Source organism: Mycteria americana, chromosome 8 (assembly GCF_035582795.1).
Source record: "Mycteria americana isolate JAX WOST 10 ecotype Jacksonville Zoo and Gardens chromosome 8, USCA_MyAme_1.0, whole genome shotgun sequence".
NCBI lineage: Eukaryota > Metazoa > Chordata > Aves > Ciconiiformes > Ciconiidae > Mycteria > Mycteria americana.
The window spans coordinates 5,820,719-5,847,358 of NC_134372.1; the positions used below are offsets into that span (position 1 = coordinate 5,820,719).

Consider the following 26,640-nt stretch of genomic DNA (forward strand, 5'->3'; position numbering starts at 1 on the left):
CAGCCAGGCGTCAGGGCAGCATCTCCTCCAGCATTTGGACCTCTCAGCATTGGCACGTGCGAGTACCGCTGCCCCACTTCAGAGGCCACAAAGTAAACCCGGGGTTTGTATTTGCCGTAATAAAAGAGGAGAAAAAAAAGCCATGTGGAGTGCTGAGATTGTTCCTCACTGTCAGAAGCCGACGAAATCAAAACAGACCCAGAAGAGTTTCATTAGTCCAGTTTTTATTCAAATTAAAGGATGGGGAACTACAACGTGATTTTCTTTGATAATATAAATATGCCAGTGAAGAATGTTTCTTGAGTCATTTGTCACACTGGACAAGACAGCTGTCAAGAGAATTACTTTGCAAAGTCCTTGGTCCTTCACACTCATGCAAAAAATCTTTAATTAAAAAAATTAGCTTAAACAGTCAACTGACTCATTACATTATACTGTCAGCTATTGAACCAACAAAGTCTGTTTTACAAAAACAAAGAATTTCACACCCAGGTAAATTATTTCACAATAGTCCATTTTTCTTAAAGGGTTTTTTATGCATAAAATATACAAATTAAAATTCTCAATATTTATTTATTGTCACTGTAGAGGAAAATAATTTATAAACCCATAAACAAAGATAAGAGCAGAGGAAAAAAAGTAAATTCACTCATTTCCAGACTATAACGTCAAACACACTCCCAAACGCTGCAGCTTTGAGCAACAAATTATGCTCCTGTGAATGTGATTAGTGGGCATGATGTTGAGCCAAGGGGGCAACTGCTTTGATACTACATTTTATTAGTAACGAATCCCAAAGGTTAAAAACGAGCTGCATTTATCTGTTGAACCATCCTGTTAGCTTGATGAATAGGCATCACACATCGCTGGCTATTAAGGCTCCAAACACTGCAAACGAGAGAACAGTATTAAGCTTTCATGGTGGTGTCATGCAAATGCTGCCAAGTATATTTATGGTAATTACAGAGCTGTACACATCCGTACAAAAAAAGTATTTGGATAAACTGAATGAACTGAAAATTGGTTTTAATCACCCCCAATTTATCTATTAGGCACAAATGGAAAAGATGGACTTGATTCAAACTTGTTTAAACAACAGATTGCTTGAGGCAAATCTATCCTGCTTTACGTACGCTTGCCTGTTTTGCAAAGCCAGCAGCGTGCGTACCCACACGCGATGCTGTCGGGTTTTGCGGGTGTCAGCCCCGGGGACGCTTCCTCCGCAAGAGCAAAGTCACCTTTGGGAAGCCCACGGCCAGAATCCCGCAGGGGGTCAGCACATGGAAACCCCCAAAAAGAGCCGACAGCAGAAGAGCGCCGAGGAAAGCCTTCATATTCACCAAGGACCATTACGAGGAAGTAGCCTGAGCTCGGTCTGTAAAGCTTTTACAAAACCTCCTGCAATAATTCCACTGGTTTTGGCAGCCTGGGGGGTTTGCACGCGCTGTTGCGTGCGTGGCATCCTCCATCTTCAGGCAGCACCGCGCTCACGCAGGAGCCGAGAACCGAAACCGCTGAGAGACAGCTTGTCCCAGACAAGCCGACTGGGAAGCAAACACATGGCACAAGAAAATTAAATCAGAGTATTTAAATTGTTGTAAAATAACCAATAATCTAAGAGCGTACTGGTGACTGAGGTAATGGATTTTAATTCATCTCATAACGTTGAGCCCAATGCTGTCCTTCTAATATGTTAGAATCAGTAAGAGCTATCCCAGATCTTAGTTACAACGTTTAATTTCTTGTGCAGAAAACATACAGATTCACACCTACATCATGGCCAGCAAAAGCTGCACTGGAGTGTAAGAATTAGATCCAGAATTTAACAGAAGTGTCATCGATGACCATAAAAAGCAATCCAAAAAATTATTTAAAATTGTCTTATAAAAATATTTACAGTAAAATTTGTTAGCGCTAATGCTACGTTTTCAGTCCTAGAAAAAGGCAATCTTTAAAGGATCTGGCTCAGGTGCTTCAGAATTAACAATACAAACGTGAAACCACACACCAAAGACGGACAAATTCAAAAAGCATTTCAAGGGGGGGGGGATACAGCTGGTTCGTCACATGTTACGGTTGTTCATATTGCATAGCTGGAAAACGAGGTCACTTGACTTGCATAACACTGCAACATTTGAGAAGGAAAAAAAGAAACGTGTCATTTGCCATCGAGAAGAACTGGCTGCAGCCAGGAACACCATCACTCACCCCTGGCAAGGGCTGCGAGTCCTAGCCCTGTCCAGCAAGCCGCACGTCTGGGCCAGCAGTGGGCAGAAATGCCATTTTACAATAGCAGAAAAACACCAAAAACTGTTTGCCTTATAATCAAGGAAGGTTTATAAAGAGATGTACAGCAGGGGAAAAAATTATCCAGCTTTGGGGCACATTCACCTTTCACGACATCTGACAAACATGGCAAATTTCAAACTTGCATCTCTCTAGCGCTAACTACTAGTTTTTATCTCCGTCCCACATAATCTCTTAGTCTCTGGGTAATACTTGCCTTTGCTCCAGTGATGCTACAAGTGCGAGAAGTTTGGCTGGTAACTGTTTCCAGCTATTGAGCTGTAGCTGGGCTGTATAGTAGCTATTTAGCTTTACGTTCCCTATGTCTATAGCAGACCTAACGAGGGCCACGTGTGCCCAAATGTTTGTCCGCCCTCATCCAGTCATCTCAGTCTAACAAGAGATGCTAACTCTGACCAGAACGCTTTGCCCGGCCCTTTTTATCCTCTGTTCCCACAGGCTGCATGAAAGGGAAACACCTTTGGTGTTTGCTTTCGGGGCAGTGAATTTCAGTCAGTCCAAGCCGAGGCATCATCTTGCGTAAGTCGCCGTGAAGATGCATCTCAGGACTCTGATCCGAAGGCAGCCGCAGTCAGGGACACATTCCTACCAGCCTCAATAGCTTTTACAGTAAGCAACGCCTCGTCAAAGAGCAGCATGCCGTACTACTATTTTGGCACATTTCACTGCATGTTGTAGAACTCAAAGCAAAAGGTTTAAAGGGTATTATAGAAAAGACTAATTTTTTTTATTACTATTTTCAAGACCTCTGAGCTGACATACAATGGAAAGGTAGACATCAAGAATTACTGCCATTTCTTTGGACAGTTTGCTTTCGTTTGTAAAAACAAGAACATCCAAAGAGGAGCGGGTGTTACCTAACGTTCCCCGTGAAGGTCAGCCGCCTCTGCAGGAGGTAACGCAGCAAGGGTGGGTGCTGTTTCCCCCACAGTGAAGAGGCACCCATCTTACAAGGACCATGTCAACTCCAACACTAAAAATCTACTTATTTACAGAAGTAACCCACTCCTCTACAAAAGCTGCACAAGGTGATGTAGCCTTAGATCCCTTTGAAATAAATTTTTAAGTGTTTTTCTTTTCTACTGTAGAAGGTCACATGGAGTCTTTTTGATGGGAGATCTGTGGAGAAAGAAACCAGCAGAACAACAGTGGTAAGTGCTGGAGCTCAACAGTAACACGGGCAGATTCTGTCCTGCAGGCCAGCTGCCCGCTACAAAAAGCCTCAGCTGATCTACAGAGGGAAAAACAAAAATAAAAATAAATTTAAAAAAAAGAGATAAAATCTTTTTCTTCATTAGTTCTCTTTAGCTGGGGAGTCTTTTGGGAGTCCACCCTTGTATGCAGAAGCATTCCAGAGCTCCCAAGGAGACAAAAAAAAGGTATTTTAAAGTCAAACATCTTAAACAGAAAGCTTTAAGAATTTGGGATGTAAGGGAGACAGCTATATTACAGCTGGATCTAGATTTGCCTGTTTTGAATAATCTTATGAATTCTTCATACTAATAGAGGAACGCCTTCAGTGCGGGCAAGATTAAAATAGCAATTACAGTGACAGTGATTAGTTAATCTCCATACTCTGGAAGAATTAAAACACTGCAGGTATTTTACCTTGCTCATTAATCACTGCTTGGGTGACAGAGGATTCTCGCTGTATGCAATATCTCTACATTAATGGCACCATAAGCTATTTCTTTTAACATCTACACGCTCTATTATGAAATGGCATTGAGATGCTGGACAGAGCTAGAACTGGGGCTTTCAGCACAGCTGAAATGCATGGGTCAGGAATACTTTCTATTCAAGCAACATTTGTTTCACAGGAGCAATAAACCCCATCAGAGCAGCACACGTTTTGTGGGGTTGCGAAGTTTTCGCTGAGATTTCAGCCCCAGGGAAGGCACTGCCCAGCAGGTCCCATCACGTACAGCAAACAGCATTCATGGCGAGTAGAAAAATCACATGGTATTTATTTCCACCATACGACAAGCATTTCAGGAATACATACAGTAGTCCAGTGGCATATACAAACGTATGACTGAGACAGCGTCACACTCAAGCCAGAGCACCCTGTTCCAGTCCGTTTTCTGCTGACTGCTTTTCTCAGTTGGTACTCGGAAGTTTCCACTGCCAGTAGTAAAGTCCACCCTCCAGGCACAGTGAGTAAATAGTTCAACCGATAATGTGCACAGAGCATCAGTAGTGAAGAAATCCAGAAGTGTTCAATTTTACTCACATGCCCAAACGTAGCAGTTTTGTTTCACACAAGAAATTCAGTGCCTGCAGTTCAAGCACAGTGTTTATCTCAGGACACTAGCCATCGAGAAGAACAGTTGATTGCACCACAGATAACAAGCAACACCTCGTGCCTAGCATGGAACATGTCCGCAGAGGGATTTTCGCTTTGCTACGCAATCCACCGCAGAGCAGATGATGTTTGTAACGTATCACTTGTCATGCTAAGACGTTAACAGCAATGAGATGGGTCAAGTCAGAGGTCAGTCATCTTCCCAACACCACCTAGCTGGATCCACCTCACTTCTGCTCCTCACATTGGCTTGATCCTGTGTCACAACGGTTTGTGAATCACAGCCACACCTGTTGTAAGAACAGACAGACAGACAGACACAGTTATCGTAGGAGCAACTCCTGGCTTGCAATGTGGCTAAGATCACCCGCAAAGCCAAAGACCAGCAACGGGCTAGCAGAGAGAGAGATGTCTACAATTTCTATGAAAGGTTCCTCTACTGAAAGCCACGTAAAACATACAAAAATATAAGACTAAAGCTTCAGGAGGCACAGACCTCGAGTTTATGAATGACCCCAGCTGTTGCCAGCTTGCCCACTGACTATTTACCTGCGTAACTTCTCCCCGTGCTCATGCTGGTTGGTAATAACGTCCACTTGTCCGTGATGGGGTTGTAGTATTCCACCGAGGCCAAATTACAGGAACCATCATCTCCTCCAACCACGTAGAGGAGACCATTCACTGCACACACACCTCAAAGCAGAGCACAGATGGTTAGACATGGGCTAACTCATCCCCCACGACACATCGCCTGCCACGTTCTGATTCATTCCCAAGCAGATAGCTCATCTTCCATTTTTATCACTTTCTTACAATACTGATCGCTTACGTTACTAGCACCTTAGTCGCATTAAAATCCACACAGACAACTGCAACCAACAACCAAACACCACAGAAAGGCTTCTTGTGGTTACCTGCATTTCTTCTACACATATTCATGTCTGCTACTTGCTTCCAGGTGTTTGTTCCTGGATCGTAGACTTCCACACTCTTCCTTACTAAGGGACCATCGTGCCCCCCAGTAGCGTAGAGCAGCCCGCTGAGAACACCAACACCTGCCGAACAGAGCCCAGCGTTAGCTAGACATACAGGGGAAAGGGTTGCATGTCCCCAGGTCTTCTACTGGGTATTGCCTTGGCCTCTCCAAGGCATTTCCAAAACATGGGCCACACATGCCTCAAGATCACCTGGGACACAGTCAACCCTCCACCCAACCACCACGTGGCACTACAGCAGACCTGCGCAGTAACACCTGGCAGATGTCCTATCTTTCAGGGCTGTGCCCCTTCTCAGGTAGATCTTAGTCTATCTGAGATCAATAGTCTAGTCCCACGACATTCCTCTGCCTTTATTCAATCTCTTTGGACTGACTTGTTCTCTCTTCCCTTTACCTCCCTGACCGCTGCATCCCACCCCACCTCGATCTTTTCTGCCACAGAGCCCTTTGCTTTTAGCTTGATTCCCACTTCCATGAGCTTTATTTTTGCTTTTCCTGCTGCCTTTGTGCCACCTGGCTTCATCCCTTGGACACTCTTCCTCTTCTCAACAACTTACTGGCTCCAGTTGTTGAGGCTGCCACTGGGTTCCTCTCCCCCCACTCCTGCCCCCAAACACGGCAGCAGCACTTGGCACAGACAAGGTGCCTCCAAGGCCATCTTCCCAGCCGCTTTTGCAAGCCCCTGGGTCAATCTCTGGGAATGACAGGGATCTGAAGGGTGCTTCTGCCTAATATTAAGTAAATTAATTAAAATGTTCACCAATCCGTGAGAGTTAAAACTTCCAGCAACATATCTTCGTTAATAGGTTCAAAGGCCTCTATTAAAATTAACAAGGTGGGATGTTAGTAAAACAGAAACATAGATCTGAATTGCATCATTTTAACCATGGGCATTAACCAGCAGGACGGCCCCCGTGCCCTGAAGATGGACTCGTGCTGACGACTGAGGGAAAGGCACCGAGCCGGAAAGGCGTGCACAGGGAGGAGAGGGGCCCTGCCAGCATAAAACCGACGGGTTTTCAAGTTGGCCCCTGTGCAAATCTCTTTCCTGTTTGGCACATGCAGCACAGGGAAAGGAGGGCACAGGAGCAGCGCTGCGATGGTGAGCTGGGGAGCAAGCACCATCCAGGCTCGGCAGCTCCCATGCCACGGGAATATCTCCTGCTGGTGTGTCACATCCCAAAAATACGATGTGTCACATTGCTCTGAGTCTTCCCACGGTCAGCAGGAGCACGGACCACAGCAGCCATCTGCGGGACGGCAACACGAGGCAGGGAGGGAAACCATCTGAGCATTACTGCTCCTCCCTCACCCAAAAACGGGCCAGCACCTAACTGAGACCAGCTGATGAGTTAGAACTCCAGCAGGCACACCCCCGCTTGGGGGACAGGAATGCTGCCACAGGTCTACCACCGTCACCTCTCTCTCCTCCAGATTTTCTTAACTTGCTACTGCTGGGTTTGCCTTTGACCAGCCATCTCTCGCTGCACCAAGAGGTGTTGAAATCCCAACATGACATTGGGATTCATGGTTCATCTCTGGTAAACACTGGTAATTAATGTCAAACTGCCATAAATATCCACCTTACTGGGTGAAATTCTCTGTCTAGTTGAGGTACTCCAATGTGCACCATCTAAGAAGAGCAGAACACATCCCAGTATAATTCCTGGCCTCTGAGCTGGTGCCTCCCAGTTGACTGGGGAATGGGAACTCATTTAACTGGGTGAGGAAAGCCTACCGCATCTGAGCCCAGCAGCCTGGGTTTGCAGGACCTTAGCATTTGACTATACTCAGCTGTCAGCAAAAATGTTACACTTTTAAGAAATAATTTAATTAAACTAATTTAAGCAAGTAGGAGAGTTAAAAAGAGTCAGAAACACTGCAAGGCTTCTCCACCTAAAACTGCCTCCCTGTGCGGCGAGACAGGGCACACACGGATGGGACGTCCCTGCCAGGAGGGGAAAGCCCAGCAAAGCCAGCACTGCAAAGCCAGCACTGCCAGTGCCTGCACGTCCCCACAGCCCCACTGCCTGGATTGGGGTCACCCCGGGGAATTGGGGACACCCGTCCTCACCTCCGCTAGATGTCAGCATCGGGACGGCAATGCCAGCAGTCTGAGCACCGTTTCGTTTATGGAGCTGTACAACAGATCGTGCTGCAGCACCACTTGTCATGAGTGGCACTGGGTAGTCCCCTGCCCGGTGCCTGCTGGAGGGGCATCTGGGTGACAACCAGAACTTGAGGAGCTCAGCTTTCAGGTTGGGAACAGAAAATTGCAAGGCTACATGGCAGGCAAACAAGAGCATTCCTAATACTGGACTTGCCGTATGGAGATGTACTTGCAAAGCAGTGCTCAGAGCAGAGTGTTTCAAACAAGGAAAATTCACTAAAATCCATCTCACTACAGGCACAAACTGTTTTGCTGTGTTTCAACAACACGAGATACTCATTCTGTTCTCCTATAAGGTTGCACTGGGCTACGTTTAAGCATCAAGCAGATTCTAAAAACCTCTTCAACTGAATTCAAACTAATGGTGTGTGAGCATATTTGCCTCACCTGGAGTTACGGAAAAGGTATTAGAGTGAGGAAAGAAAGATGGTGTGTAGAGAGCAGTCTCCCAACCACCCAGCTCAGAAGGAAATTCCCACTGTAGCTTAACCTGCAGGGTTATTTCAGCCCACACGCAAAGGGCAGCCTCTGGGCTTGGCTACCTCTGCGTAATTGCCACTTTGGCTGCTGTAAAGTAAGAACTGCACAATTTGACATCAGGGAGGACCCACTGCACACACTGAGCAATAGGACCAACACTGATGCATTCCCTTTCATCTGAAGATGATTTTAAAATGCAATGGATAAGAGCTTTTATCCTTTTCAGAGAGGAACAGCCACAGAGAGGACAAGTGCCTACCTGGCCTAACCTCACATAGTAAGTTAGAAACCATCAAGACTAGAATACAATCCTTTTTTAACATGTCCTTTCCTCTAATCCTCTAGATCACCAACTCTTGCCAGCAAAAGGTATACTAAAAACTAGCTTAGCAGGGGCAATCTGAGATGAATTTTATTACCTTGACTTGGTCTGCACATCACCCAGTGCAGATGTGCTTTCCGCTACAAAGCACCCACTGGATGCTTGCAGAGAAGATCCAAGAGGAAAATCCATCTGACAACCCCCAAATGATAGGAGAGAAGGAGGCACAGCTTGGCTTTCCAGTCCCCAGCTGAGCCTGCAGCTGGTCATTTGGAAAGATAACTCTTTGCTTACAAGTGAGATGCATCTGTTAGCGAGGCTACTTAGAAACACTGAACATTATTTCATTAGTCCAGAAATCAATTTCAGTTTGGCAGATTGTTAAAGTCAGGAGAGCTGCTGAGAGCTTCCAAGCAATTATGGTTTCTCCCCTCACGGGAAGGAGGGGGAAATAACAGGTTGCACTTGCCAGGCCAGCAATGCCAAAACACACTTCCCTTCCCTTCTGTGAGCAGAGAACCCAGCGATCATCCACTCTTAAGACGACATCTCGGAGCCAGTACCTGCACCGCTGCGTCGAGTGCTCATGTCGGCGACATAGGTCCATTCGTTCGTGGCTGGGTTGTACTGCTCGACGGTACTAAGGCACTGACGGGACGCTCCATCGTAACCCCCCACGGCATAGAGTTTACCTGGAAGAGACACACATTGGCATCGGCATTACAGCTGTGACTGATTTACGTTACCATCACCCCTGACGGCCCCAGGTGAGGACAGATCCCAGTGAGGGAGGCCCTAGGATACCTGCCTAAACCTGCTGGGATGTCTGGGGAAAATCCTACCGAAAGGATCTGAAGTAAACTCACAGACAGGCAGGACTGTTTTTAAAGCTGTTAAAGCTGTCAACTAAGACAAGGAAATACACGACACAACAGCTTAATTAGAAGCCAAAAGCCCAGAGGGTTTTCCAAATGACTTGTTGGCCCAGGAGAAGAGGTAACATCAAAGTACGTTCTGCTGATCGAGTGTTTCCTCCTGTTCAGGTGCCACAAGGCAAAGTGCGTCGTCAAAGGTTGATACTGTACATTAATTACAATATCGCATGAGCGATAAATATGCAATAGCCTCTTATGTTAATATAATACCTGCATGGAAACCTAGACCTCATTTTGAAGAACCTGGGCCAAAGCAAAACCAAGCAATGCTGCTAGCACAGCTGAGGCCAGCCTGCTCACTCATGCCAAGTGATCACAACACAGAAGGTACCACAGGAGATACTCACGGCACGGTGTATCTGTCCCTGCCTCAACTCAGTGAAAGCTGGACAACATACACCTACATAGTGAGACTGGAAAAACACAGTCAGATGTCACGGGACTACACCGTACCTGAAACAAGGCTGATGCTCCACCATGTCCTCTGTTCACAGACCTGACAATCTCTCCTTATCTCCCTGTATCATCTATCAGCTTGTTTTGTATTTAGGCAGTAAACTCTCTGGGCAGAGAGGGTTTCTTTGTGTTTCTTTGCTAGACCACCTAGAACAAAGGTGTTCTGGTTCTAGACCAGGACCCCTAGACACTGCAACAAACAACCATTAATAAAGTCCAACAAATATGTAGGAAAATTCTAACCCAAATTTTTGTTCAAAAGCCATGAATAAGACCAATTTTCAGTCCACAACAGCAGAGCCTGGCCACAAATGAGCTATGTAATTCTTTATCACGTGAGACTCCCACCAGCAGTTATCACCTACGCTCTTTTGCTTTTCCATCCTCCTGTTTCCTCGATGTTTGCAAAGCTCAGAGAACAGACCAGCTCTTTTCTTTCTCATGGTCCTGCCTCTGACCCCTGTTCTCCCTCAGCTCCACTCATACCTTCCTCGGGCTGTGATCATTAGGAGAGGTTTGCAAGGATCAGGTTTATGACTGTGCTCCTTCTGCGTCTTCCTGTCTCTATAAACATTTCAAACTCTTACTTGTGCTGTTGTTTCAACCTGCCTGGTGTTAGTCAATGAATCAAGGCAAGAGTGCCAGACAGAGCAAGACAAGATAAAGTTCCCTGGCTGGCATCAATTATTAGATATTTTCAGTACCCACAGACATCAGATCAATCTTCACCATGTTCAGATGAACACTGTGGATTAAGTGTTCACACAGCTGCAGGCTGCAGCTTGCTCCCCACACCAGTATGATGAGCTCTTCTTCCCCATCACATGCCCTCTTTTTTTTTTTTTATCATGGACTCCAACATGTGCGACACTTATTTGCACTTTCAAACAAAGCAAAGGAAAAGGATTTCATGTGTCTCCAGTAGAAAATCTATCCATAGAAATGCATCTCTCGGGTACGTACTTAGTATTCGTTCCACATTCAAACAACTGACCCACTTTAGCAAATCGCACTGACTACCAGCAGCCCCGCACTTCACAAACATGGGCCAATTTTGAAGGAGATGCTTCTTAAATATGCAAATTTAGCACAACCACCTCTATTTATTCTGACTTTATCCCCCTGCCTCTTCTCACACAAACACATTTCATGTACATAAACACGTTTTGTGTATTTCCCATGCACACAGGTCAAACCAAGCCACTTCAAAGGGCAGTTTATAACAAGGCTCGTACCAGCGGCTGCTCCACACTGTACTAATTGGAAACTGCGACACCACGCTAGAGACAAGATGAAATAAAACCTTTCACTTGCTTCAGAACTGATTTTGCTAAAGGAAGAAGAGGTTCCTACTTAAACTGCTCTTCCTCCTGGACCCAAACCAAGCTGCTCCGTTCCAGCTCGCTTGAGTCTGGTGCTGACACATGGGTGCCAACAGCTGCCACGATCCCCCCAAGCACCCCCTCCACCCACCTCGCCTGCCTCGCTCCCGCAGAACCAACATTTGCTATCGTCGGTCCCTGCTCATTTACGAACCGGAGCAAATTGTGCCGTGTGCGCTGGCAAGCCTGATGTCAATAAACACAGGTTTTAGTATTCCTGCCAAACCGCCAGCTTGGGACTGTGGGATGAACTATGCTCCTGTTTCTCTCGCCGAGTAGATTTTCTGTGATGGGTACCCCATCCACACAGTGTCTGCTGATGGCAACAGCATCCACTGCACAACACCATTTGCTTTCACCAGCAAGAAGCAGCCCAGGAAGAATAAGGATTCAAAGAAACCTAATGGCATTCACAGGAGGCATGGGCTGGTCTGATATGGGTCTGAGGCTCTTGGAAAGCTACACATGATTTTTCACTAAGATAAAGAGGAGAATGGAAAAAGCTGCAGCGATTACGTCCTATAAAATAAATCTTTACCAACTAAAGACAGTCTAGAGAACAGTTCCTGCAGGTCCCTCCTATTGCACTTAAATGTTCAGGCTTCCATTTGACACTAACGTTTGCTTGATGGAAATGGCTGCTGATTTTCTTACCCTCCACAACTCCAACTCCAACACTGCTTCTTCTTGTGTTCATGGGAGCCACAAAAAACCACTCATTGGTTTTATAGCTATAGGCCTCAACTGATGCCAGACCTAGTTAAAAAGGGGATACACAGGTTTTCTAATTAAAAAAAAAGAGAAGAAAAAAAGATTGGTGTTGCACTTTCATCTGCCTTCCACCTCCTCCCAAGCCCGTAATTCCCCCCACACTCCTGCAACCCAATTTTCTACCCCTTGCCTTTCAGGCTGGGGCCAGCATGTCAACGCCACTTCTTCAGCAGCTGGAAAAATTGTTACCCCATGGCCCCTGCCCTGGGACTGCTGCTCCTCCGATGTGCTGGGGACACCAAGGTGGAGCAGAGTCTAGATTCCAAGCCCAGAAGTCCCACGCCCTTTCAAGCATTACAAACTGTCCATGCAAAGGTTTAAAAATTCCCCCAAACCCTGTTGCGTTGTACTCATCACCAGCTGGAATAGTGAGTTTAGGGCTTAACCAAGTGGCAAAGCTCTACAGCAGAGGCAGAGGTGTGAATCTAAACATGCAGTTATGCCAAGATAAATCCCAGACACACGTACCCCACAAGATGCCTTGCTGGCATTTTATTCCTGTTGCTATGAAAAATTTAACTAAAACAAGGAAAAAAAAAAAAAACCCTTTTCACTCCAGAATAAGCATATTCATACAGAGAACAAGACTGAAAGAACTGTATCACTAAAGAAAAAAACTAGGGTGAGATACTCTGCTATTACTGATGGGTCAGAATGTGCATGTGGTTAGTTACAACACGCAGTAAACCCAATTTCTGGCTCTTTCTCTACAAAATCATAGAGGAAGGGTGCAGGAACCTCACTAAAGCTCTGCAGTCTTTGCAGGGGTCTCTGAAAACATTTTGTCAGGTCAGGCACTGCCTGATTTTTGCTGTCACCTACCAGTGCTGCCATCAAAGCCGCCCACTGCATACAGGAGATCATTGAGCACAGCTGCACCTAAAGTGCTTCGTCTTTCCTGCATGCTGGCTATGGACGTCCACTGGTCCTTCACGCCATCGTACACATCAACCGTCCGTACCCTTAAAGATCCGTTAAAGCCCCCGACAGCATAAACATTGCCAGCCATAAATACCACACCTGATAAAAGAGGAGAGAGATTTTACGGAGGTTTTACAAATAGTTTGGGAAGCGAGTATCATCAGACGTCTGTCGGGGTGTGTAAGACAGCAGGGAAGAGCAGAACGTGGGCGAGTCTCTGGCATTTTCTGCAGGTTAAGAGCATTGGAGCCAAGTATGATAAAACATACGTGTCATATGGAAGGTGAAATGCACATAAACACATGGCAACATAAGGCACAGATGGATTTCACACCTGAAGGAATAATTTCCCGAGCCAGAGAGGACACCAAATGCTGATCCACATTCACAACCCTCTCAGATGTCTTTAGAGGAATGCTCCCAACTTATAGATCTGCTCTCCATCACCTACTCCTCAGCACTGAGAGGGACTGACTCAGCTCCTTTGATTTTCACTAGGAAACCAGCAAGTAAAACAGGATCCCTGTGGGCTGCCAGGCCAGTGGGATGGGAGGAGGAGGGGAAAGACTGATGGAGGAACAGCCAGGAGAGGGAAGCGATGAAGAGGAGACAGTGGCTATGGAGGGCAGACAGGCAGGAGCAACCCTTCTGGAAAGCAGGGCATCCACCTGAACGAGAAGGATGCACGTGTGTAGGGGAAGAGGAGAAAGGAATGGCAAAAAGAAAGAGCTGCTTGAGGCCGGGGACACACAGGAAGGCTGAAGGGACAACTGAGGACATCCATCCAGCCCTGAAGAGCTGCACTGGGAAAACGAAGAAGGTTGCAGGAAAAGTTCCCATTACCTGCTCTGCATCTCCGGGAGGGAAGCTCAGCAACCTGATCCCACCGCTCCTCCTCAAAATCATAGCACTCCACACTGCGAATGGCTTTGGGCGCTTGCCCGCCCACCACGATCATCACCTGGAGAGGGAAGATGAGAGCTAGAAAACCTCAGACACCAGCCCAGGAAGCTGCTCTCTGCAAAGAAGCCATCAGCACAACCTGGTCAAGGGCAGCTACCAAAAACATGCTGCAGGCCCACTAAAAGCCTCTGCAGGGGGGGGAAAAGTTATCTCCAATTTAATGCACGCTAAATATGGCAGCACCTTTAACCATTCATCACCGTTTCCGAGGTGGGCAACCAGCCCTATTTCCCCATGAAACACAAAACCGCTTGGCACCACCATGCACACAAGACTCACTGCAGAAGTATTTTTAAGTGAAGAAGATCCCAGAGTCATTTCCAGAGCCAGCCCACTGTTTAGTCATTATCTCCATGGTGGTGCTAAAAATAATCAATGCCACTTAGCAAATAAAACCTGACAGCTGTATTGCCACCTGCAGGGAAGACAACACTCAGGGAAATCACCAGGACTATTAAGACCCAGGGTGCTGGGCTACTAAAGGAAGTGATTTGTCAGCTTCATTAAGGCTTTTGGCTGCAACATGTATTGATGCAAATCCAGTAATTAAACCCTAAATTCCTTACAGATAGGGAAGATCTATGTGAAGGTGATCAAGGGCAATCTCAGGAGTGCAAAAACCACTCTGCTGGATCAGGCTAAAGGTCTGTCCAGCCCCAGACTCCATTCCCAGCAACGGCAAGTGGTGGACACTGGTGGAAAAGTGAGAAGACCTGGATGGCGTGCAGCGTAGTCCTTCCCAAATCTGCGCTGTCTGCCACCAGAAGACAACGCCCCATGGACTCACTGACTTGCCCAAGGGCAGGGGTCCTTGACCTGCGCTTTGTTCTGAACACATTTCCTTCGACCCTCCACAGCTATCAAGAGGGAGGATTTGCTCCCCTTATCACAGCAAACACTACCCAAGACAATCTGATTTTTACAAGGCCAGGGAGCTAGAAGCAAGATAACAGAGCTTCAAATAGAGTCAAAGCGTAGATGGGAAGCTGGCTTTAGCCTCTGCGAGGCAGCTGTGAGTAGCTGAGGGGATAAGATCATCATTCGAGGTCACTCGGGTAATGAGCTCAGCTCCAATCATGGTTGCTTTAAAAGTACAGAGCTAGACAGCAATTTAAAGAATTTGAAGAGTATGAAAATAGTGGACTGTTTGATGTACAAAGATGAGAATGTGACATTAAGAAAGCAAATTGAGTCTAAATTAGCAGCCTGACTACTAGTTGTGTAACAGGCTTCCATGGAAAGCTGCAGAGCTTCACACAATTACAGAATTAAGAGATTTCACAGCAGACGGTAATCCCTCATCAGCAGGACCAACAGACCACATGAAAGTTTCTCAGTAACAGGATTGCTGGAAGATCATCACCTTCTCCCCTTTCTTTACAGTTAAAAAGAAGGGAGGAGAGACCTGCAGAAGATTTGGGTTTGTGCTCATAGGTCATGCTATAGAAGATGTTGAGAACCTCTGAACTCACTGGTTCACTGTTCATTTTCATCCTTAACTACTTTAGTCCTTGAACAATGGCCACATCAGCCCTTCATGATACCCCCAAAGCTATGTCCTACCAACTTCACCTCAGCACCAGCAGGTGGAAAGAACACAACACGCCATGCTCTGCAGAACCACAATTTCTCAGTGGACAGTCCGATATCTAAACATCTGAATAGTCCCTCATAGCATATATCTCATACACCATCCCACAAACCAAGCTCCCTATGATTTGTGCTTAGAAAAATAATACACTGTGGTTTTGATGTCTTACAATCCCCAAAATGCTTATTAATAACTTCAGCAGCAGTCTGTTGAGAGACATCGTGCCAAACTGCATTTATCTCTGGGGCACATGGAAAATAGTTTCTGTTGTCATTTTTTTCTTCACTAATAAAGCAGTGGCCAGAGCATCACAGGCCTGCAAGATAAATGCAGGGAGTAACAAGGATTATTTATTCAGTAGCTGCTTTGAGTCTATTGAAATTTGCTTCAGACTTCCTGCCCACGGGTCTGGGTGCTGATGTTTCCTGCTTTCCTGGCTTCCGATTATGGGTACAGGAAAAGGAAAAGACACCTACTGTGACCCTCCTCAGCAGGGCTCCGTGACAGTGCTACAAGCCAGCAGCAACCTCGGCCAACCCTCCCAGCACTACAGGCAGCTGCCTGCAGCCGCTGCCGCTCCCTGGGTCAGCAATTCCCAAGCTGCAGCCCCAGGAGCAACAGCCGTTCACAAAACCACTTGTGGCTGACAAAATGTTTCAAGAGGAGACCCCTGCCCCTGGGAGCAGGGATATTGCTTCTCCTAAGGGTTTATCTAAGTTTATCCAACTTAATTATGTATCCTTGGTGGGCGTAGGCAATACCAGAAGAGGGAGTAAAACACTTCAAAGGACGATCACGGAGTTAGTAAGAAGTAACATGGCAAGTATGCAAGCTCCTTTCAAAGACAGAAAATGCCACCAGTATGGTGTGAAGTGACACGAAGTGACCAACTCAGCTTACCTTTGGCAGGCTAACGGGAGTCCTCGGCTTTGTTCTGGGATTCTTTATCAGCTGCCTTTGATCCAGAGGAAGCAAATGATATTTCATGGCCTCGATAAGGAAGTCTTTACAGGTGTTGTTATTCTTGATTAAAGCTTCTTCTTCAACTGTCTGAGAACACACACACACAAAAGATCATTTAAACTGAAGTACCTGGTGGCACAGGTCACAAGGAGCTTTGCAGAAAGAACATGAAACCTGGAACTTCTCTTCCAAAGTACCAACATTAAAAAAAAAAAATGCAGAAGACAAACACAGGCTTCCAGCTCTTCCTGAAGAAATACATGCAGTAACATCCAAGCGTCCCGCTTTTTCCCAGTATCACTCACGAGTAGCAGTGGTCTCTCTATTTTACCACCCTCTGCCAGACACTTAAGTCAGCAGAGGAGAATTCACCAGGAGTCTGGGTACAAAATAAGTAATTTCTTTTATTTGAGTCAGAATTTGTAAGGAGAGGCAATATCTTTTACTCGATGAGAAGATACAGTTGAGAGACAAAAAATACATGACGGGCTCATCTTGTGAATACCAATTTCATTTCAATTGTATTGATTTTTTTAGGCACATGGTAAAAGCATAGTAGTCAAAGAGCCCATATGCCAAGCCCTTCTTTGGGGATTCTCAGTTCATTATCAAGGCCCAGATCCCAGGAATTAACTTATCAAGAACAATCTCTAAGTCAGACTAAGTCAGAGAGCATCTCACCTGCCAGTCACACAGACTCATCTCTATGCGCAGAACACATCTTAAGCCAAAATTATCACACAAGACGTGTTTTCACCAAGCTAAATTTCCCTGTGCATTAGGGAAAAAAACTGCACAAGCTTGTAACACCACCACCTGGCTATTTTCAGGGTGAAAAATCCCAAGACATTAACTTCTAAATGCTTCCAAGAGGGGCAGGAGCTCCGCTCTCGGCACTGCCTGACAGAGCACACGTCACATTTACAAGAAGGTTTCTGCGCACACACATTGATTTCAGAGTCCACCCAGTTCTTCCTTTTATTCCTCTGTTTACAGACTCAGCCACATGCCAAATGACCCATCTCAGACACAAACAGCCAAGCCATTGATTAAAGAGCTACCAGCAGCTTAAGTGCAAGTATTAAGTGCAGACTAACCTGTACAAGGTAATCTCTGGGCAAAAGGGGTAGGCGAACATGCTCCATCAGTTTAGCCATGTGCTCTAAGCGAGATTCCTTCTCATAATTTATCCAAGAAATAACCGCTTCAAAGACCTACACAGATAAAGTACAATTAAACGGAGAAGAGAGAACTGGCTTGCAGAGTCATCTACCCAAAATCAGAAGCATTGTGATTTTATAGTATCAAAGGAAGGAGGTGCAAGATCTCTATCAAACAGATGAAAAAGTCATGACTATGCACAGAGCCCAAGCAACACGGTAGCGAAGAGGTGAGCAGACCATGCATATTAATAAGCAACTTCACATCTAGATGTGCTGTATCACTCTCAAAGCTAAGCGTGTGTCCAGAACAATCGTATACCTCTTGGACATTAGTACTGGAAGGCAGCCAGGAAACTTAATTAGCCCGCTGACATTTGCACTGGACATTATTCATGAAATCAGCCGCAACAATTACTCCTGATAACAGAGATCTCCCCTCCCGAAGGAGTCTGGCCACACAGTAAGTGACTATGTTCACCATCATATTTAATCACTGCACCAGTTCCCCCTCTCCCCACCCCAAAACCCAAGAAGTCTTCAGGACAAGTTCACCACACGTGCAGGAAAACCCCTGCTGCAGCCACGCACACATTTCACCGCTAAAAATACCCAGATACTTCTGCAGGGAAACAAGGGCACGCTGGACTTCTGGTCTGAACCAAAATCTAGTTTTACTCCCAGATCCAACCGGTTCAGATAAGCATCCAGACTTCGACGCCGTGACGAACTGGGCACAAACAAGCCCGTGCAGCAGGAGCCACGCGGAGCCCTGCACGATGAACAGACACCGGCAGAAGCGTCCTACGTGGGCTCCTGGCATGAATATGCATGTGCTTATATAACTGCGAGCCTCACTCCTCCCAGAAGAAAGGCCTAAAAATGTCACTGGGAGTGGGAAAAGCTTCCTGAAACACCCAGCAAGGCAAGGAGAGGGGCTGGTGCAGTCTCGGATGCTGCACAGCAGGATCTGGACCCTTGCAGTGGAGTTTCCCCGCAGAGTCAGAATTAAATTCTGACCCTTAACTCGCATCTACAGGCAAAATTCCCCAAGTGCTCTCGCTATCCAGTTACTCGCGGGGGGCTGAGCACAGCCGTCTCCCGTGGACCCCGGCCGTCCCATGCTTCGCCCAAAAGGCATCGCTGACCCTTCTCCCCAGCACACTCGGCACGTGCCCTTGGTTTCAACTTCCCTCCAGGGTCACCAAATGGTCAGGCCAAGTTGCACAGATATTTTTTCCCTTCTTTCCACCCCTCCCATCACTCTCCAAGAAACCATTTTGTTCAGTCCAAGGTCACTAATTTGACAAAATTAACCAGAACTGAGGGCATCATCTCTCAGTCCCCAGTTGTTGCTGGCAAATCTATTTTGCAGGAGGCACCGGCAGACACGTCCTCCCACAAAGGAGAGGCAGCGTGGAAAGGGGTTTCCTCCTCTTAGGCTAAACTATATCCTTAAAAAAGCAGTAAAGCACCAGCCTCATTTCCTATGCCAGCAAATGCTCTTGCTGAACTGTTTGGAATTCAGGACACTGCGATGAGGATTTAAGCAATGCAATGGGGAGCCGTACCCCAGCGGGTGATCATACCCCAGCAAACACAGAGGAAAATAACTACTGCAGAACCTGTAAGTATTTTAAAATGAAAATAAATAAACAAACAAACAATTTCACTTTGGCTACAAGGCATTTAAAGTAGAAACTAGGTTGTTGTGAGATTTTTAATTGCAAATGAGTGTGGAAGGAGCATAAAGTAAATGTTTAGCCAACATGTTTTTCATTAACCTCTTCTGCACAAATGCTGAGCTACAGAGCAGGTCACGGGACTGGGGCATACCCAGCTACAGACCAAGATGACAGTGAACAACTCTTAAAGGAAGGTAAAGCAAGTGTGCACGAGGAATAAACTGCTTCCTCGGTGCCGGAGTCCGCTCCTGAATTAGGCATACACTGACGCTACCCTGCTGTGCCTACTCTAAAAATAACAGAATTTTTTAAAAAAAAAAATCAGATTCTGGCACCTTCCATTGGATCCGATTCCTAATTTTATGAGAAGGAGGGGGAAAAAAATCTTAATCCAAGACAGCAATATCTCTATTTAAAGGCCACATCTGTTTCCACTACTGCCATGCCCTCCCTCCGCACGCTGTGCCCGCAGCAGACGCCCAGCAGCTGCTGCCGCTCCCCCAGGAGACAGGTTTTTCCAGCCATGCAAGACCCGCTGCCGGGCTGTGATGAAACGGAGCAGTTACCCACACAGCTTTATTTAGAGCAGAGGCACAGGCTGAGTTAGCGGCTGGCACCTGCCCGGCTGTAGGAGCAGTCCCGAGCTTGGGAGAAGCAGTTTCCCACTCTATGGAGCAGAAGGGTAAAAGCCTGGAATATCCCCTTTCTGCACACTACCTAAGCAAAGAGCAAGCCCAGATGTTTTCCCAGCCTCTTCAGCCAAAAATCCAGTTGTCAGATACTCCCAGGAGTGAGGACCAAACTGTGCATCAGCTTCTACTGCATGTTAGTGGCGTGAGACGATGAGTCGATTACTGGACTCCATGTAAAATCCCCAATCCAAAAATCCCAACCCTTTTAAAAATTTCTTTCGTCACTGTCCTGACTCGGCAGGAGCCCTTTCTCAAGGGCTGGAAGCCCCTCCATTTCACACATCATTAGTAAATATGAATAAACATGATTTTTTATAGTTTTTCCTTGCTTGCATACACTGTTATAATTAAATAGTCAGTTAGGTCAGGTACAGAAAGCATTGATAAAACTGTCTTTAAAGTACTCAGCTATAGCAAATAGAGCAGGCAGGGACCAAAATAAACCTTTGCCCTAGGCCAAAAGGGCCTGTGCAACTGCAGAGGCTGGCAACAGCAAGGGGGAGAGGGAGAGAAAGGAGGATAATCATTGAATAACGGGGAAACGTTGTCACCATTTTACAATTAAAATAGATTTCTGTGGTAGCAGACAATTCGTGTAGTCCTGATGGCCTAGGGATATAAGTATGCCAAAATTTGTGGAGATAAAGAATATATTTTATTAGGCCATTTGGTATTAGTTGGGGGGTGGCAGAGGAAGGGGAGAACACACAAGCTCTTGGGTACGCGTACCTTGAAGCATTATAAGGGCAATACTTCCCTCCCTGGCCTTGCTACCTTCTGGCCCTGGCAGGACTCAGCTATAAAACTTCCCAATGACCCAGAGATGGCAACGCTCTGGCTCACAGGCTGCAGTACATGTGTGAGACACGGTAAGAACAGGAACAAGAAAGCCTCTCGTGAAATCTGGTTGTGACAATTTAGGTCTCGGATGTTTGAAGTATTTGCCTCCTTACAACATCTTGTTGCTTAAAAATAGTTATCTATCCATCGCATGTGCACATGCATACCCATAGATACATGTGTGTGTGTTTATCTATACATACACACACATATATCCTTTTATATATATATATATATATATATACACACACACACATCTATTTTTCTATAATATGTATCTCATACATTAGCAGATAGGAAGAATAAAGGTCAGGAAAACTGCTCGTCCGTCATGAATCTAACATAAAACAGCAGCCTACAAGTCTGTCCTCAATTTTCAGCACTGCTTTAGACTCCAGCACATATTTTGTGTTTATGTTCCAATCCCATTCTCTGCCTCTCTCCTGTTATTCGTATCTGTTGTTTTGAACGTGCAGCTTATGCTTATGTTTCCTTCCACTGCCTTACATTCTCAACTTTTACAATCAGCTAAAGAAATACTCGTTTTGATTGTATAAAGCTCAGATGAGGGAGGAAGTACTTTGATTTCTCTGGGCACAAGGCCAATAAAAGCTTTTTAACAATGCTGCACAGGACTGGAAAAATTGCTTACTAAACTTGCACTTCCCTTTGCAGGCTGTTTGGCTCATGCAAAGCAATTCTGCTGCGAGTTCACGTTGTTTTTTCCCTTTTTGGCTCTGCCTGTGTGGCACCTCGCAACACCCTGCCGAGTCGCCCACGCTAGCCCCATGCCTGCGGAAACTCCCGAAGCCTCCAAGTTTGCTGGCTCAGGATCTGCTTGAAGCATCGCTGCATTCGCACCTCACGTGGTGTGGGTTTTCTGGCAAGCTTTCGGTCTGTATGGACCCAAGCATCCGCGTGTCTGCAGCCCAGAGGGGCTGAGCAGGATGGTGCACACACCTGAACGCACAGCCCGACCAGCTCAGTACAGACCAGCAGCACCAAGCACACCCAGGGCCAGCCTCATCCCGCCAAAATGTAGGCATTCAACAAGGGCCCTGAAGTTACAAGCCACATAATCCTCAAGGTCTCCTGTAGCCTCCCACAAGCGTCCATCTCCCCGTGGTGACAATTCGGAGGTGAGCTGAAGGACTCAAGGCACATACCTCTGCCAGAAACCTGCTGCAGGTCATGCAAGAAGCCCACGCCACAGAAAGGGGCTGGACCTGGTGTTCACCAAGTACCGTAACCACTGGTCACTCTCCTTCCCAGGACTACAGACTACATAAAATGTGCTGAACATTTCAACCACAAAACAACATCAACCAGTGCCTTTTTTCCCCTCTTCCATTAAAAACACCGATGATGCTAGAAAAATGTTTCCTTCCTTCTTTTTTGGTTGCAAGCCTCCTTTAGTTGTTCTGTCTGACCTGCAACAGAAGCCAATACTCCTCCCTGGCCTAATAAGATTCACCTTTTTTTGAGGTTTTACAGCAGGTAATAAGAGCTTTACACAAGAGCAGATGGGAGGTTCTTAGTTTTCCAGAGAGGGAAGGTATTCGGTTCTGGCCCCCAGGGCTTTTGGAAGTGATATTGATCTGAGTCATTACTTCCTGCAAAGAACAACCAAGTGAAGGTCATTTTTATGTGTTTTTAGGATTCACATTATTTTTCATTTTCCTTTCCATGCGACCTCTGTTGGAAAATGGCCCCTGAAGAGCATAACATGAGAACAGTTCCTGATGTAAGATCCAGAAACATTCCAGCATTCTTACATTCACTGTTGCTATACAATTTACTGTACCTTTTCTTCAGAGGAGACTGTGAGCTTGTCACTTGATATTAAACTGCAAACCTGGTCCAGACTAAGGCTAAGAAATTCTTCTCCTAGCATCACCTCAGGGAAGTGCTGCTCTGTTCAACAAATGAAAAGGGGGAACAGAAAATTATAATGAAATCCATGCTTTAAGTCAATGGAAGGACTACAGCATTCAGAGAACCGCTCTTATTACAGCTCTGAGCACCCGAGACAAACACCACACTGCAACTGCATGGCAGAACAGAAACAGAAAATAGTCTCAGAGCAGGTTAAAGGAATTTGATGTTATTTCAAGTAACACAAGCCCCATAAGACACTTTCACAAATGACACTAAATAGGAACTTAACTTTCTGCAAAGCCAGTGGCAAATATGATTAGAAGTGGCAATTGAGAAAAGTATTGCACCTTTCTAAAGGAGTAAATAACCTGGCCACCTCGAGATTCAGTTCTTACCCACTTCAACAACCTAGACGGAATCAGATCTGCTCAACACCTGGAGGAGAGACCCCAGCAAGAGTCCTTGATATTTGTAGGTATTCAAAGGAAAGCCCATCTTTAACCCGAATTAGCCAAACAGTCCGTTTGGTGCATACGCTCAGCAGCAAATAGTGCGGGATCCCAGGGAATCCAGCTGAATCTGTACGTGTGAGGGGGCACACGGAGCGATGGGCAAGGGGGATCCTCGTCCCACACACATACATGGGATCAGCTCTCCTTCTCTCTTTCCACCTTTTACTTCTTTCCCTCAAATGTGTAAACTTAACCTTTCTCCTGCTCCAAACCCTCAGCACCCATCTTCCCCAGGAGTTTTGCCCCTTTCCACTTAAGTCTGCAACTGTACAAATTTCTTCTTTTCCCTTTTTGCCTCCAAACCCCTCCATGCTGTAACTTTGGGAGGCACCTGAAAACAAAATACACATCACTGCTTATAATGCCAAACTGGAAGAATTATGACCAATTGCAATACAGGTCCAAAAAGGATCCAATCTGTCAAGCTTACATCTAGCCAGAGGGCACTAGGAGAGAATTACTTTCTAAAAAACAATTTCTAGGTCAAAACCATTGTTAGCCAGTTGCAGACAATTTCAAGTTTTGCAAGCATTTGTTACATATACATGCCAATTTAATCTCACCTGCCATTTGCTGAGTCCCATTTATCTTTGGTTGAAATACAGAAACATGAATCTCAGACACTTTATCTAAAGCAGCTTTTTTCAAGCCCTAATCTTTTTAGCTTTGAGAAGCTCAGACTCACATATCCAAAGAGCTCCCTCCGCAGCAAGATCTGCCTCTAGTTTTCACCTCTGCAAAATACTTTGCTTGCCAAAAGCAGCACCACAGGGACACAAGCTGGCATAACTTCCAGAGAGGAGCTCCTTGGAGATGGCACCTGAACAACTCCCTCACCAACCTGGTGCTGCAGAGGGCACTGGGGCTTCCCCAGCCACGGACCCTACTTGGTCTAATGGGGACCAAAACACCACAGCTAAGCCAAAGGCTCTGACTGAAAATAGTAGGATCTGGATAAAGTTTAATACTCTGTTATGCTGGAAATCATATATAAGATCTAATGAACTCTTTTGGCCTTAAATACTTGAGAAGCAGGAAATGCTCCCCACGGTAAGCCGGATGCACTCTGACTTCTGGACACAATCTCCTATTCATTCTGGACTGGTATCTGGCACTAGAAAGATATTTGATCTCTTGTTACTAGTCAGAAGAAAGTAAAAATATTTACTGATTTTAATAAAGTAACTTGTGCCTGCCTCAAGAAGGCTCCTCCATCTCCTAAAGTTGTCCGTTGGCCAGAACTAAGCATTTCTCAAGTAACCGAGCTCACGCACGCACGGACGCTTGAGCTTGGGGACTTCTGTCTTGGTTTAACGCTGTTACATAAACAACATAGTGAAAAGAATTTTAATGGCATTTTTATTAATGGAGTTCCATTAACATTACATGGGCTGTTGTACTAACTGGGACTTATGAAGGCCAATAAAACAACAAAGCAGACTTTCTAATTGCCAAACAACCAAATAAATATACAGTGAATGCATTGCCTGTTGGGTTAAAGATTAAACAGGGCCTGGAAGCAAGGATAATGAGATATTACAAGCAAGCCTTTATACAATTAACCATTCCTTCCAGGGTACCTTTTCCTCCAGGGGATAATACAGCCAGAGCAGCTGAAAAGGTTTTACTTTTATTTGCAGGAGAATAGGGGAGGACTTGGTGGGCACACTTTTATTCCACTGAGCCTACTTATGGTCCAATTAAGGACAAAACCGTACCAAGAAAAATGTTGCAGGACAGAGCAGGTGCTCTGGGAGACAGCAGGTGTATTTTTCCCTATACAAATAGACAGAAAAGCAGAAAAACAAACTGACTAGAGAAAACTACAAGCTTCTCCCAAGCAGAGGTCAAGGGCAACTCTGCCAGAGGAGACTGGAAAGTGCTGGGGAGTTGAGAGCACGGGGCCGCTTGGAACAGCTTTACATTTACGACGTAGAGGAGAAATGCTGAAAGCCATTGCCTGCACCTGCTTATTGCAACCAAATACATCCACTGTCAAGGAAACAAGAGTCTATCCACCCTTGGAGTAAGTGGCCATTGCTCCACAAATCAGAGGCTCAAACTGCATGACAAATTTAGTCGAGTCTTCCTGCTCCCACCCACAAGATTTAGTTTTGCCCGGTGACATTTATTCCTAGAATGCACAAATCTCCAGCATTGCCTACTGCTCTCACAGGGCAGCGTACATGGGGAGGACACCAGCATTCCAACACTGTGCTGTTGAACAGGCAGCCAAAGAGCTTTCTAAGAGTGTACTAAGGAACTATTTTGTGGGCTGGGAATCCAGAGGATCAGGTTTTTTTACCTCTTTAGGTGTTCCCCTGCAACCAAACCACATTTCACAATTTGCAGCATCACAGAAAGTTATAAGTCTACAACCCAACAAAGTATTCCTTTCCCTGTTCTAATACTAGAAGCACGAAGAGACCAACCAGGATGTGCTGATCTTGCTCAACCTACAAGTCGAGGTACCTGGAAGCAGGTTTAACTTAGCAAACGGACGACCCTTCCCTCACCTGCGTAGGCATTTGCCTGCTGCAGCAATTCAGTACACGCATGCACATCGGCAAAAGCTCGGATTCCAAGGCAGTTCGTGGGATGCAGCTGGGACTGAAGAAAGTCACAGCAGTTTTTTCTAACATCCATCAATTGCAGTAAACTAGCAGCTGGCAACAAAACCTGCAAAGGCAAAAAAGGGGAATTAGAGTTAGCAACAAAGAATCAGTTTGATTCATAGCTTGCACAAATTAGATGTAATTCCCCTTCAGACAGGAACACAGTCCTGTGGGGTACAAGAAGGAAGGTTAAAATTTTAGCACTATCTGTATGCAGAAGATCCCCGTCCGTGCTCTAAGAAATGGAAACGGCTATCCCATGCTGGGCTAAGAGCAGAGTTCTCCCCCAAAAGACCTCAAGGCAGGTAAAGGGAGGACAAAACACAGGCAACCACGGATGCACCTGAATTTCTGGCTTGGCTTTATTGCAGGTAGGTCCTGCACACAGATTTATTTCTTTTTCCCCCTGAAAAGCTTTATGTTATCTACATGTATTACCATCACATTCAAAGCCCATAACAGCCCAGCACTCCATCACCCTCAAAATGTCAGTCTTGAACTTTCTTATTTCCAACAAAACCATATTGGCTTATGAGCAGGGTGCCCAAACTGCCATGGTAGAGAGGGAGTTCACAGAAGCTCAGGCAGGTTTTGGTGACAGCAGGACTCTCAGGAAAGATGGTGACAACTATTCAAATCAATGGCCCTCATTTTCACCCACGCAAAATGCTGTGGACACTTGTGGTTCATGACTG

General features: G+C 45.8%; 1 protein-coding gene across 6 annotated transcripts in view; it reads right to left on the minus strand.

Annotated features, from left to right (window-relative positions):
* Nucleotides 1-227: 227 nt before the first annotated feature.
* Nucleotides 228-26,640, minus strand: part of KLHL3 (kelch like family member 3) — a 63,844-nt gene continuing 37,431 nt past the window's right edge. For 4 of the 6 annotated variants that reach the window (XM_075509342.1, XM_075509341.1, XM_075509346.1 and 1 more), the window contains 11 exons: nt 25,847-26,009; nt 22,745-22,854; nt 17,661-17,777; nt 16,501-16,650; nt 13,890-14,007; nt 12,948-13,145; nt 12,009-12,110; nt 9,145-9,273; nt 5,527-5,667; nt 5,162-5,305; nt 228-4,902 (listed from right to left, as the gene is read on the minus strand). In XM_075509342.1, the coding sequence (XP_075365457.1) occupies nt 4,874-4,902; nt 5,162-5,305; nt 5,527-5,667; nt 9,145-9,273; nt 12,009-12,110; nt 12,948-13,145; nt 13,890-14,007; nt 16,501-16,650; nt 17,661-17,777; nt 22,745-22,854; nt 25,847-26,009 (1,401 nt within the window). In that variant the 3' untranslated portion in view covers nt 228-4,873. The remainder of the gene's footprint in view (nt 4,903-5,161; nt 5,306-5,526; nt 5,668-9,144; nt 9,274-12,008; nt 12,111-12,947; nt 13,146-13,889; nt 14,008-16,500; nt 16,651-17,660; nt 17,778-22,744; nt 22,855-25,846; nt 26,010-26,640) is intronic. The other 2 variants (XM_075509343.1, XM_075509344.1) reach the window with 2 other exon arrangements.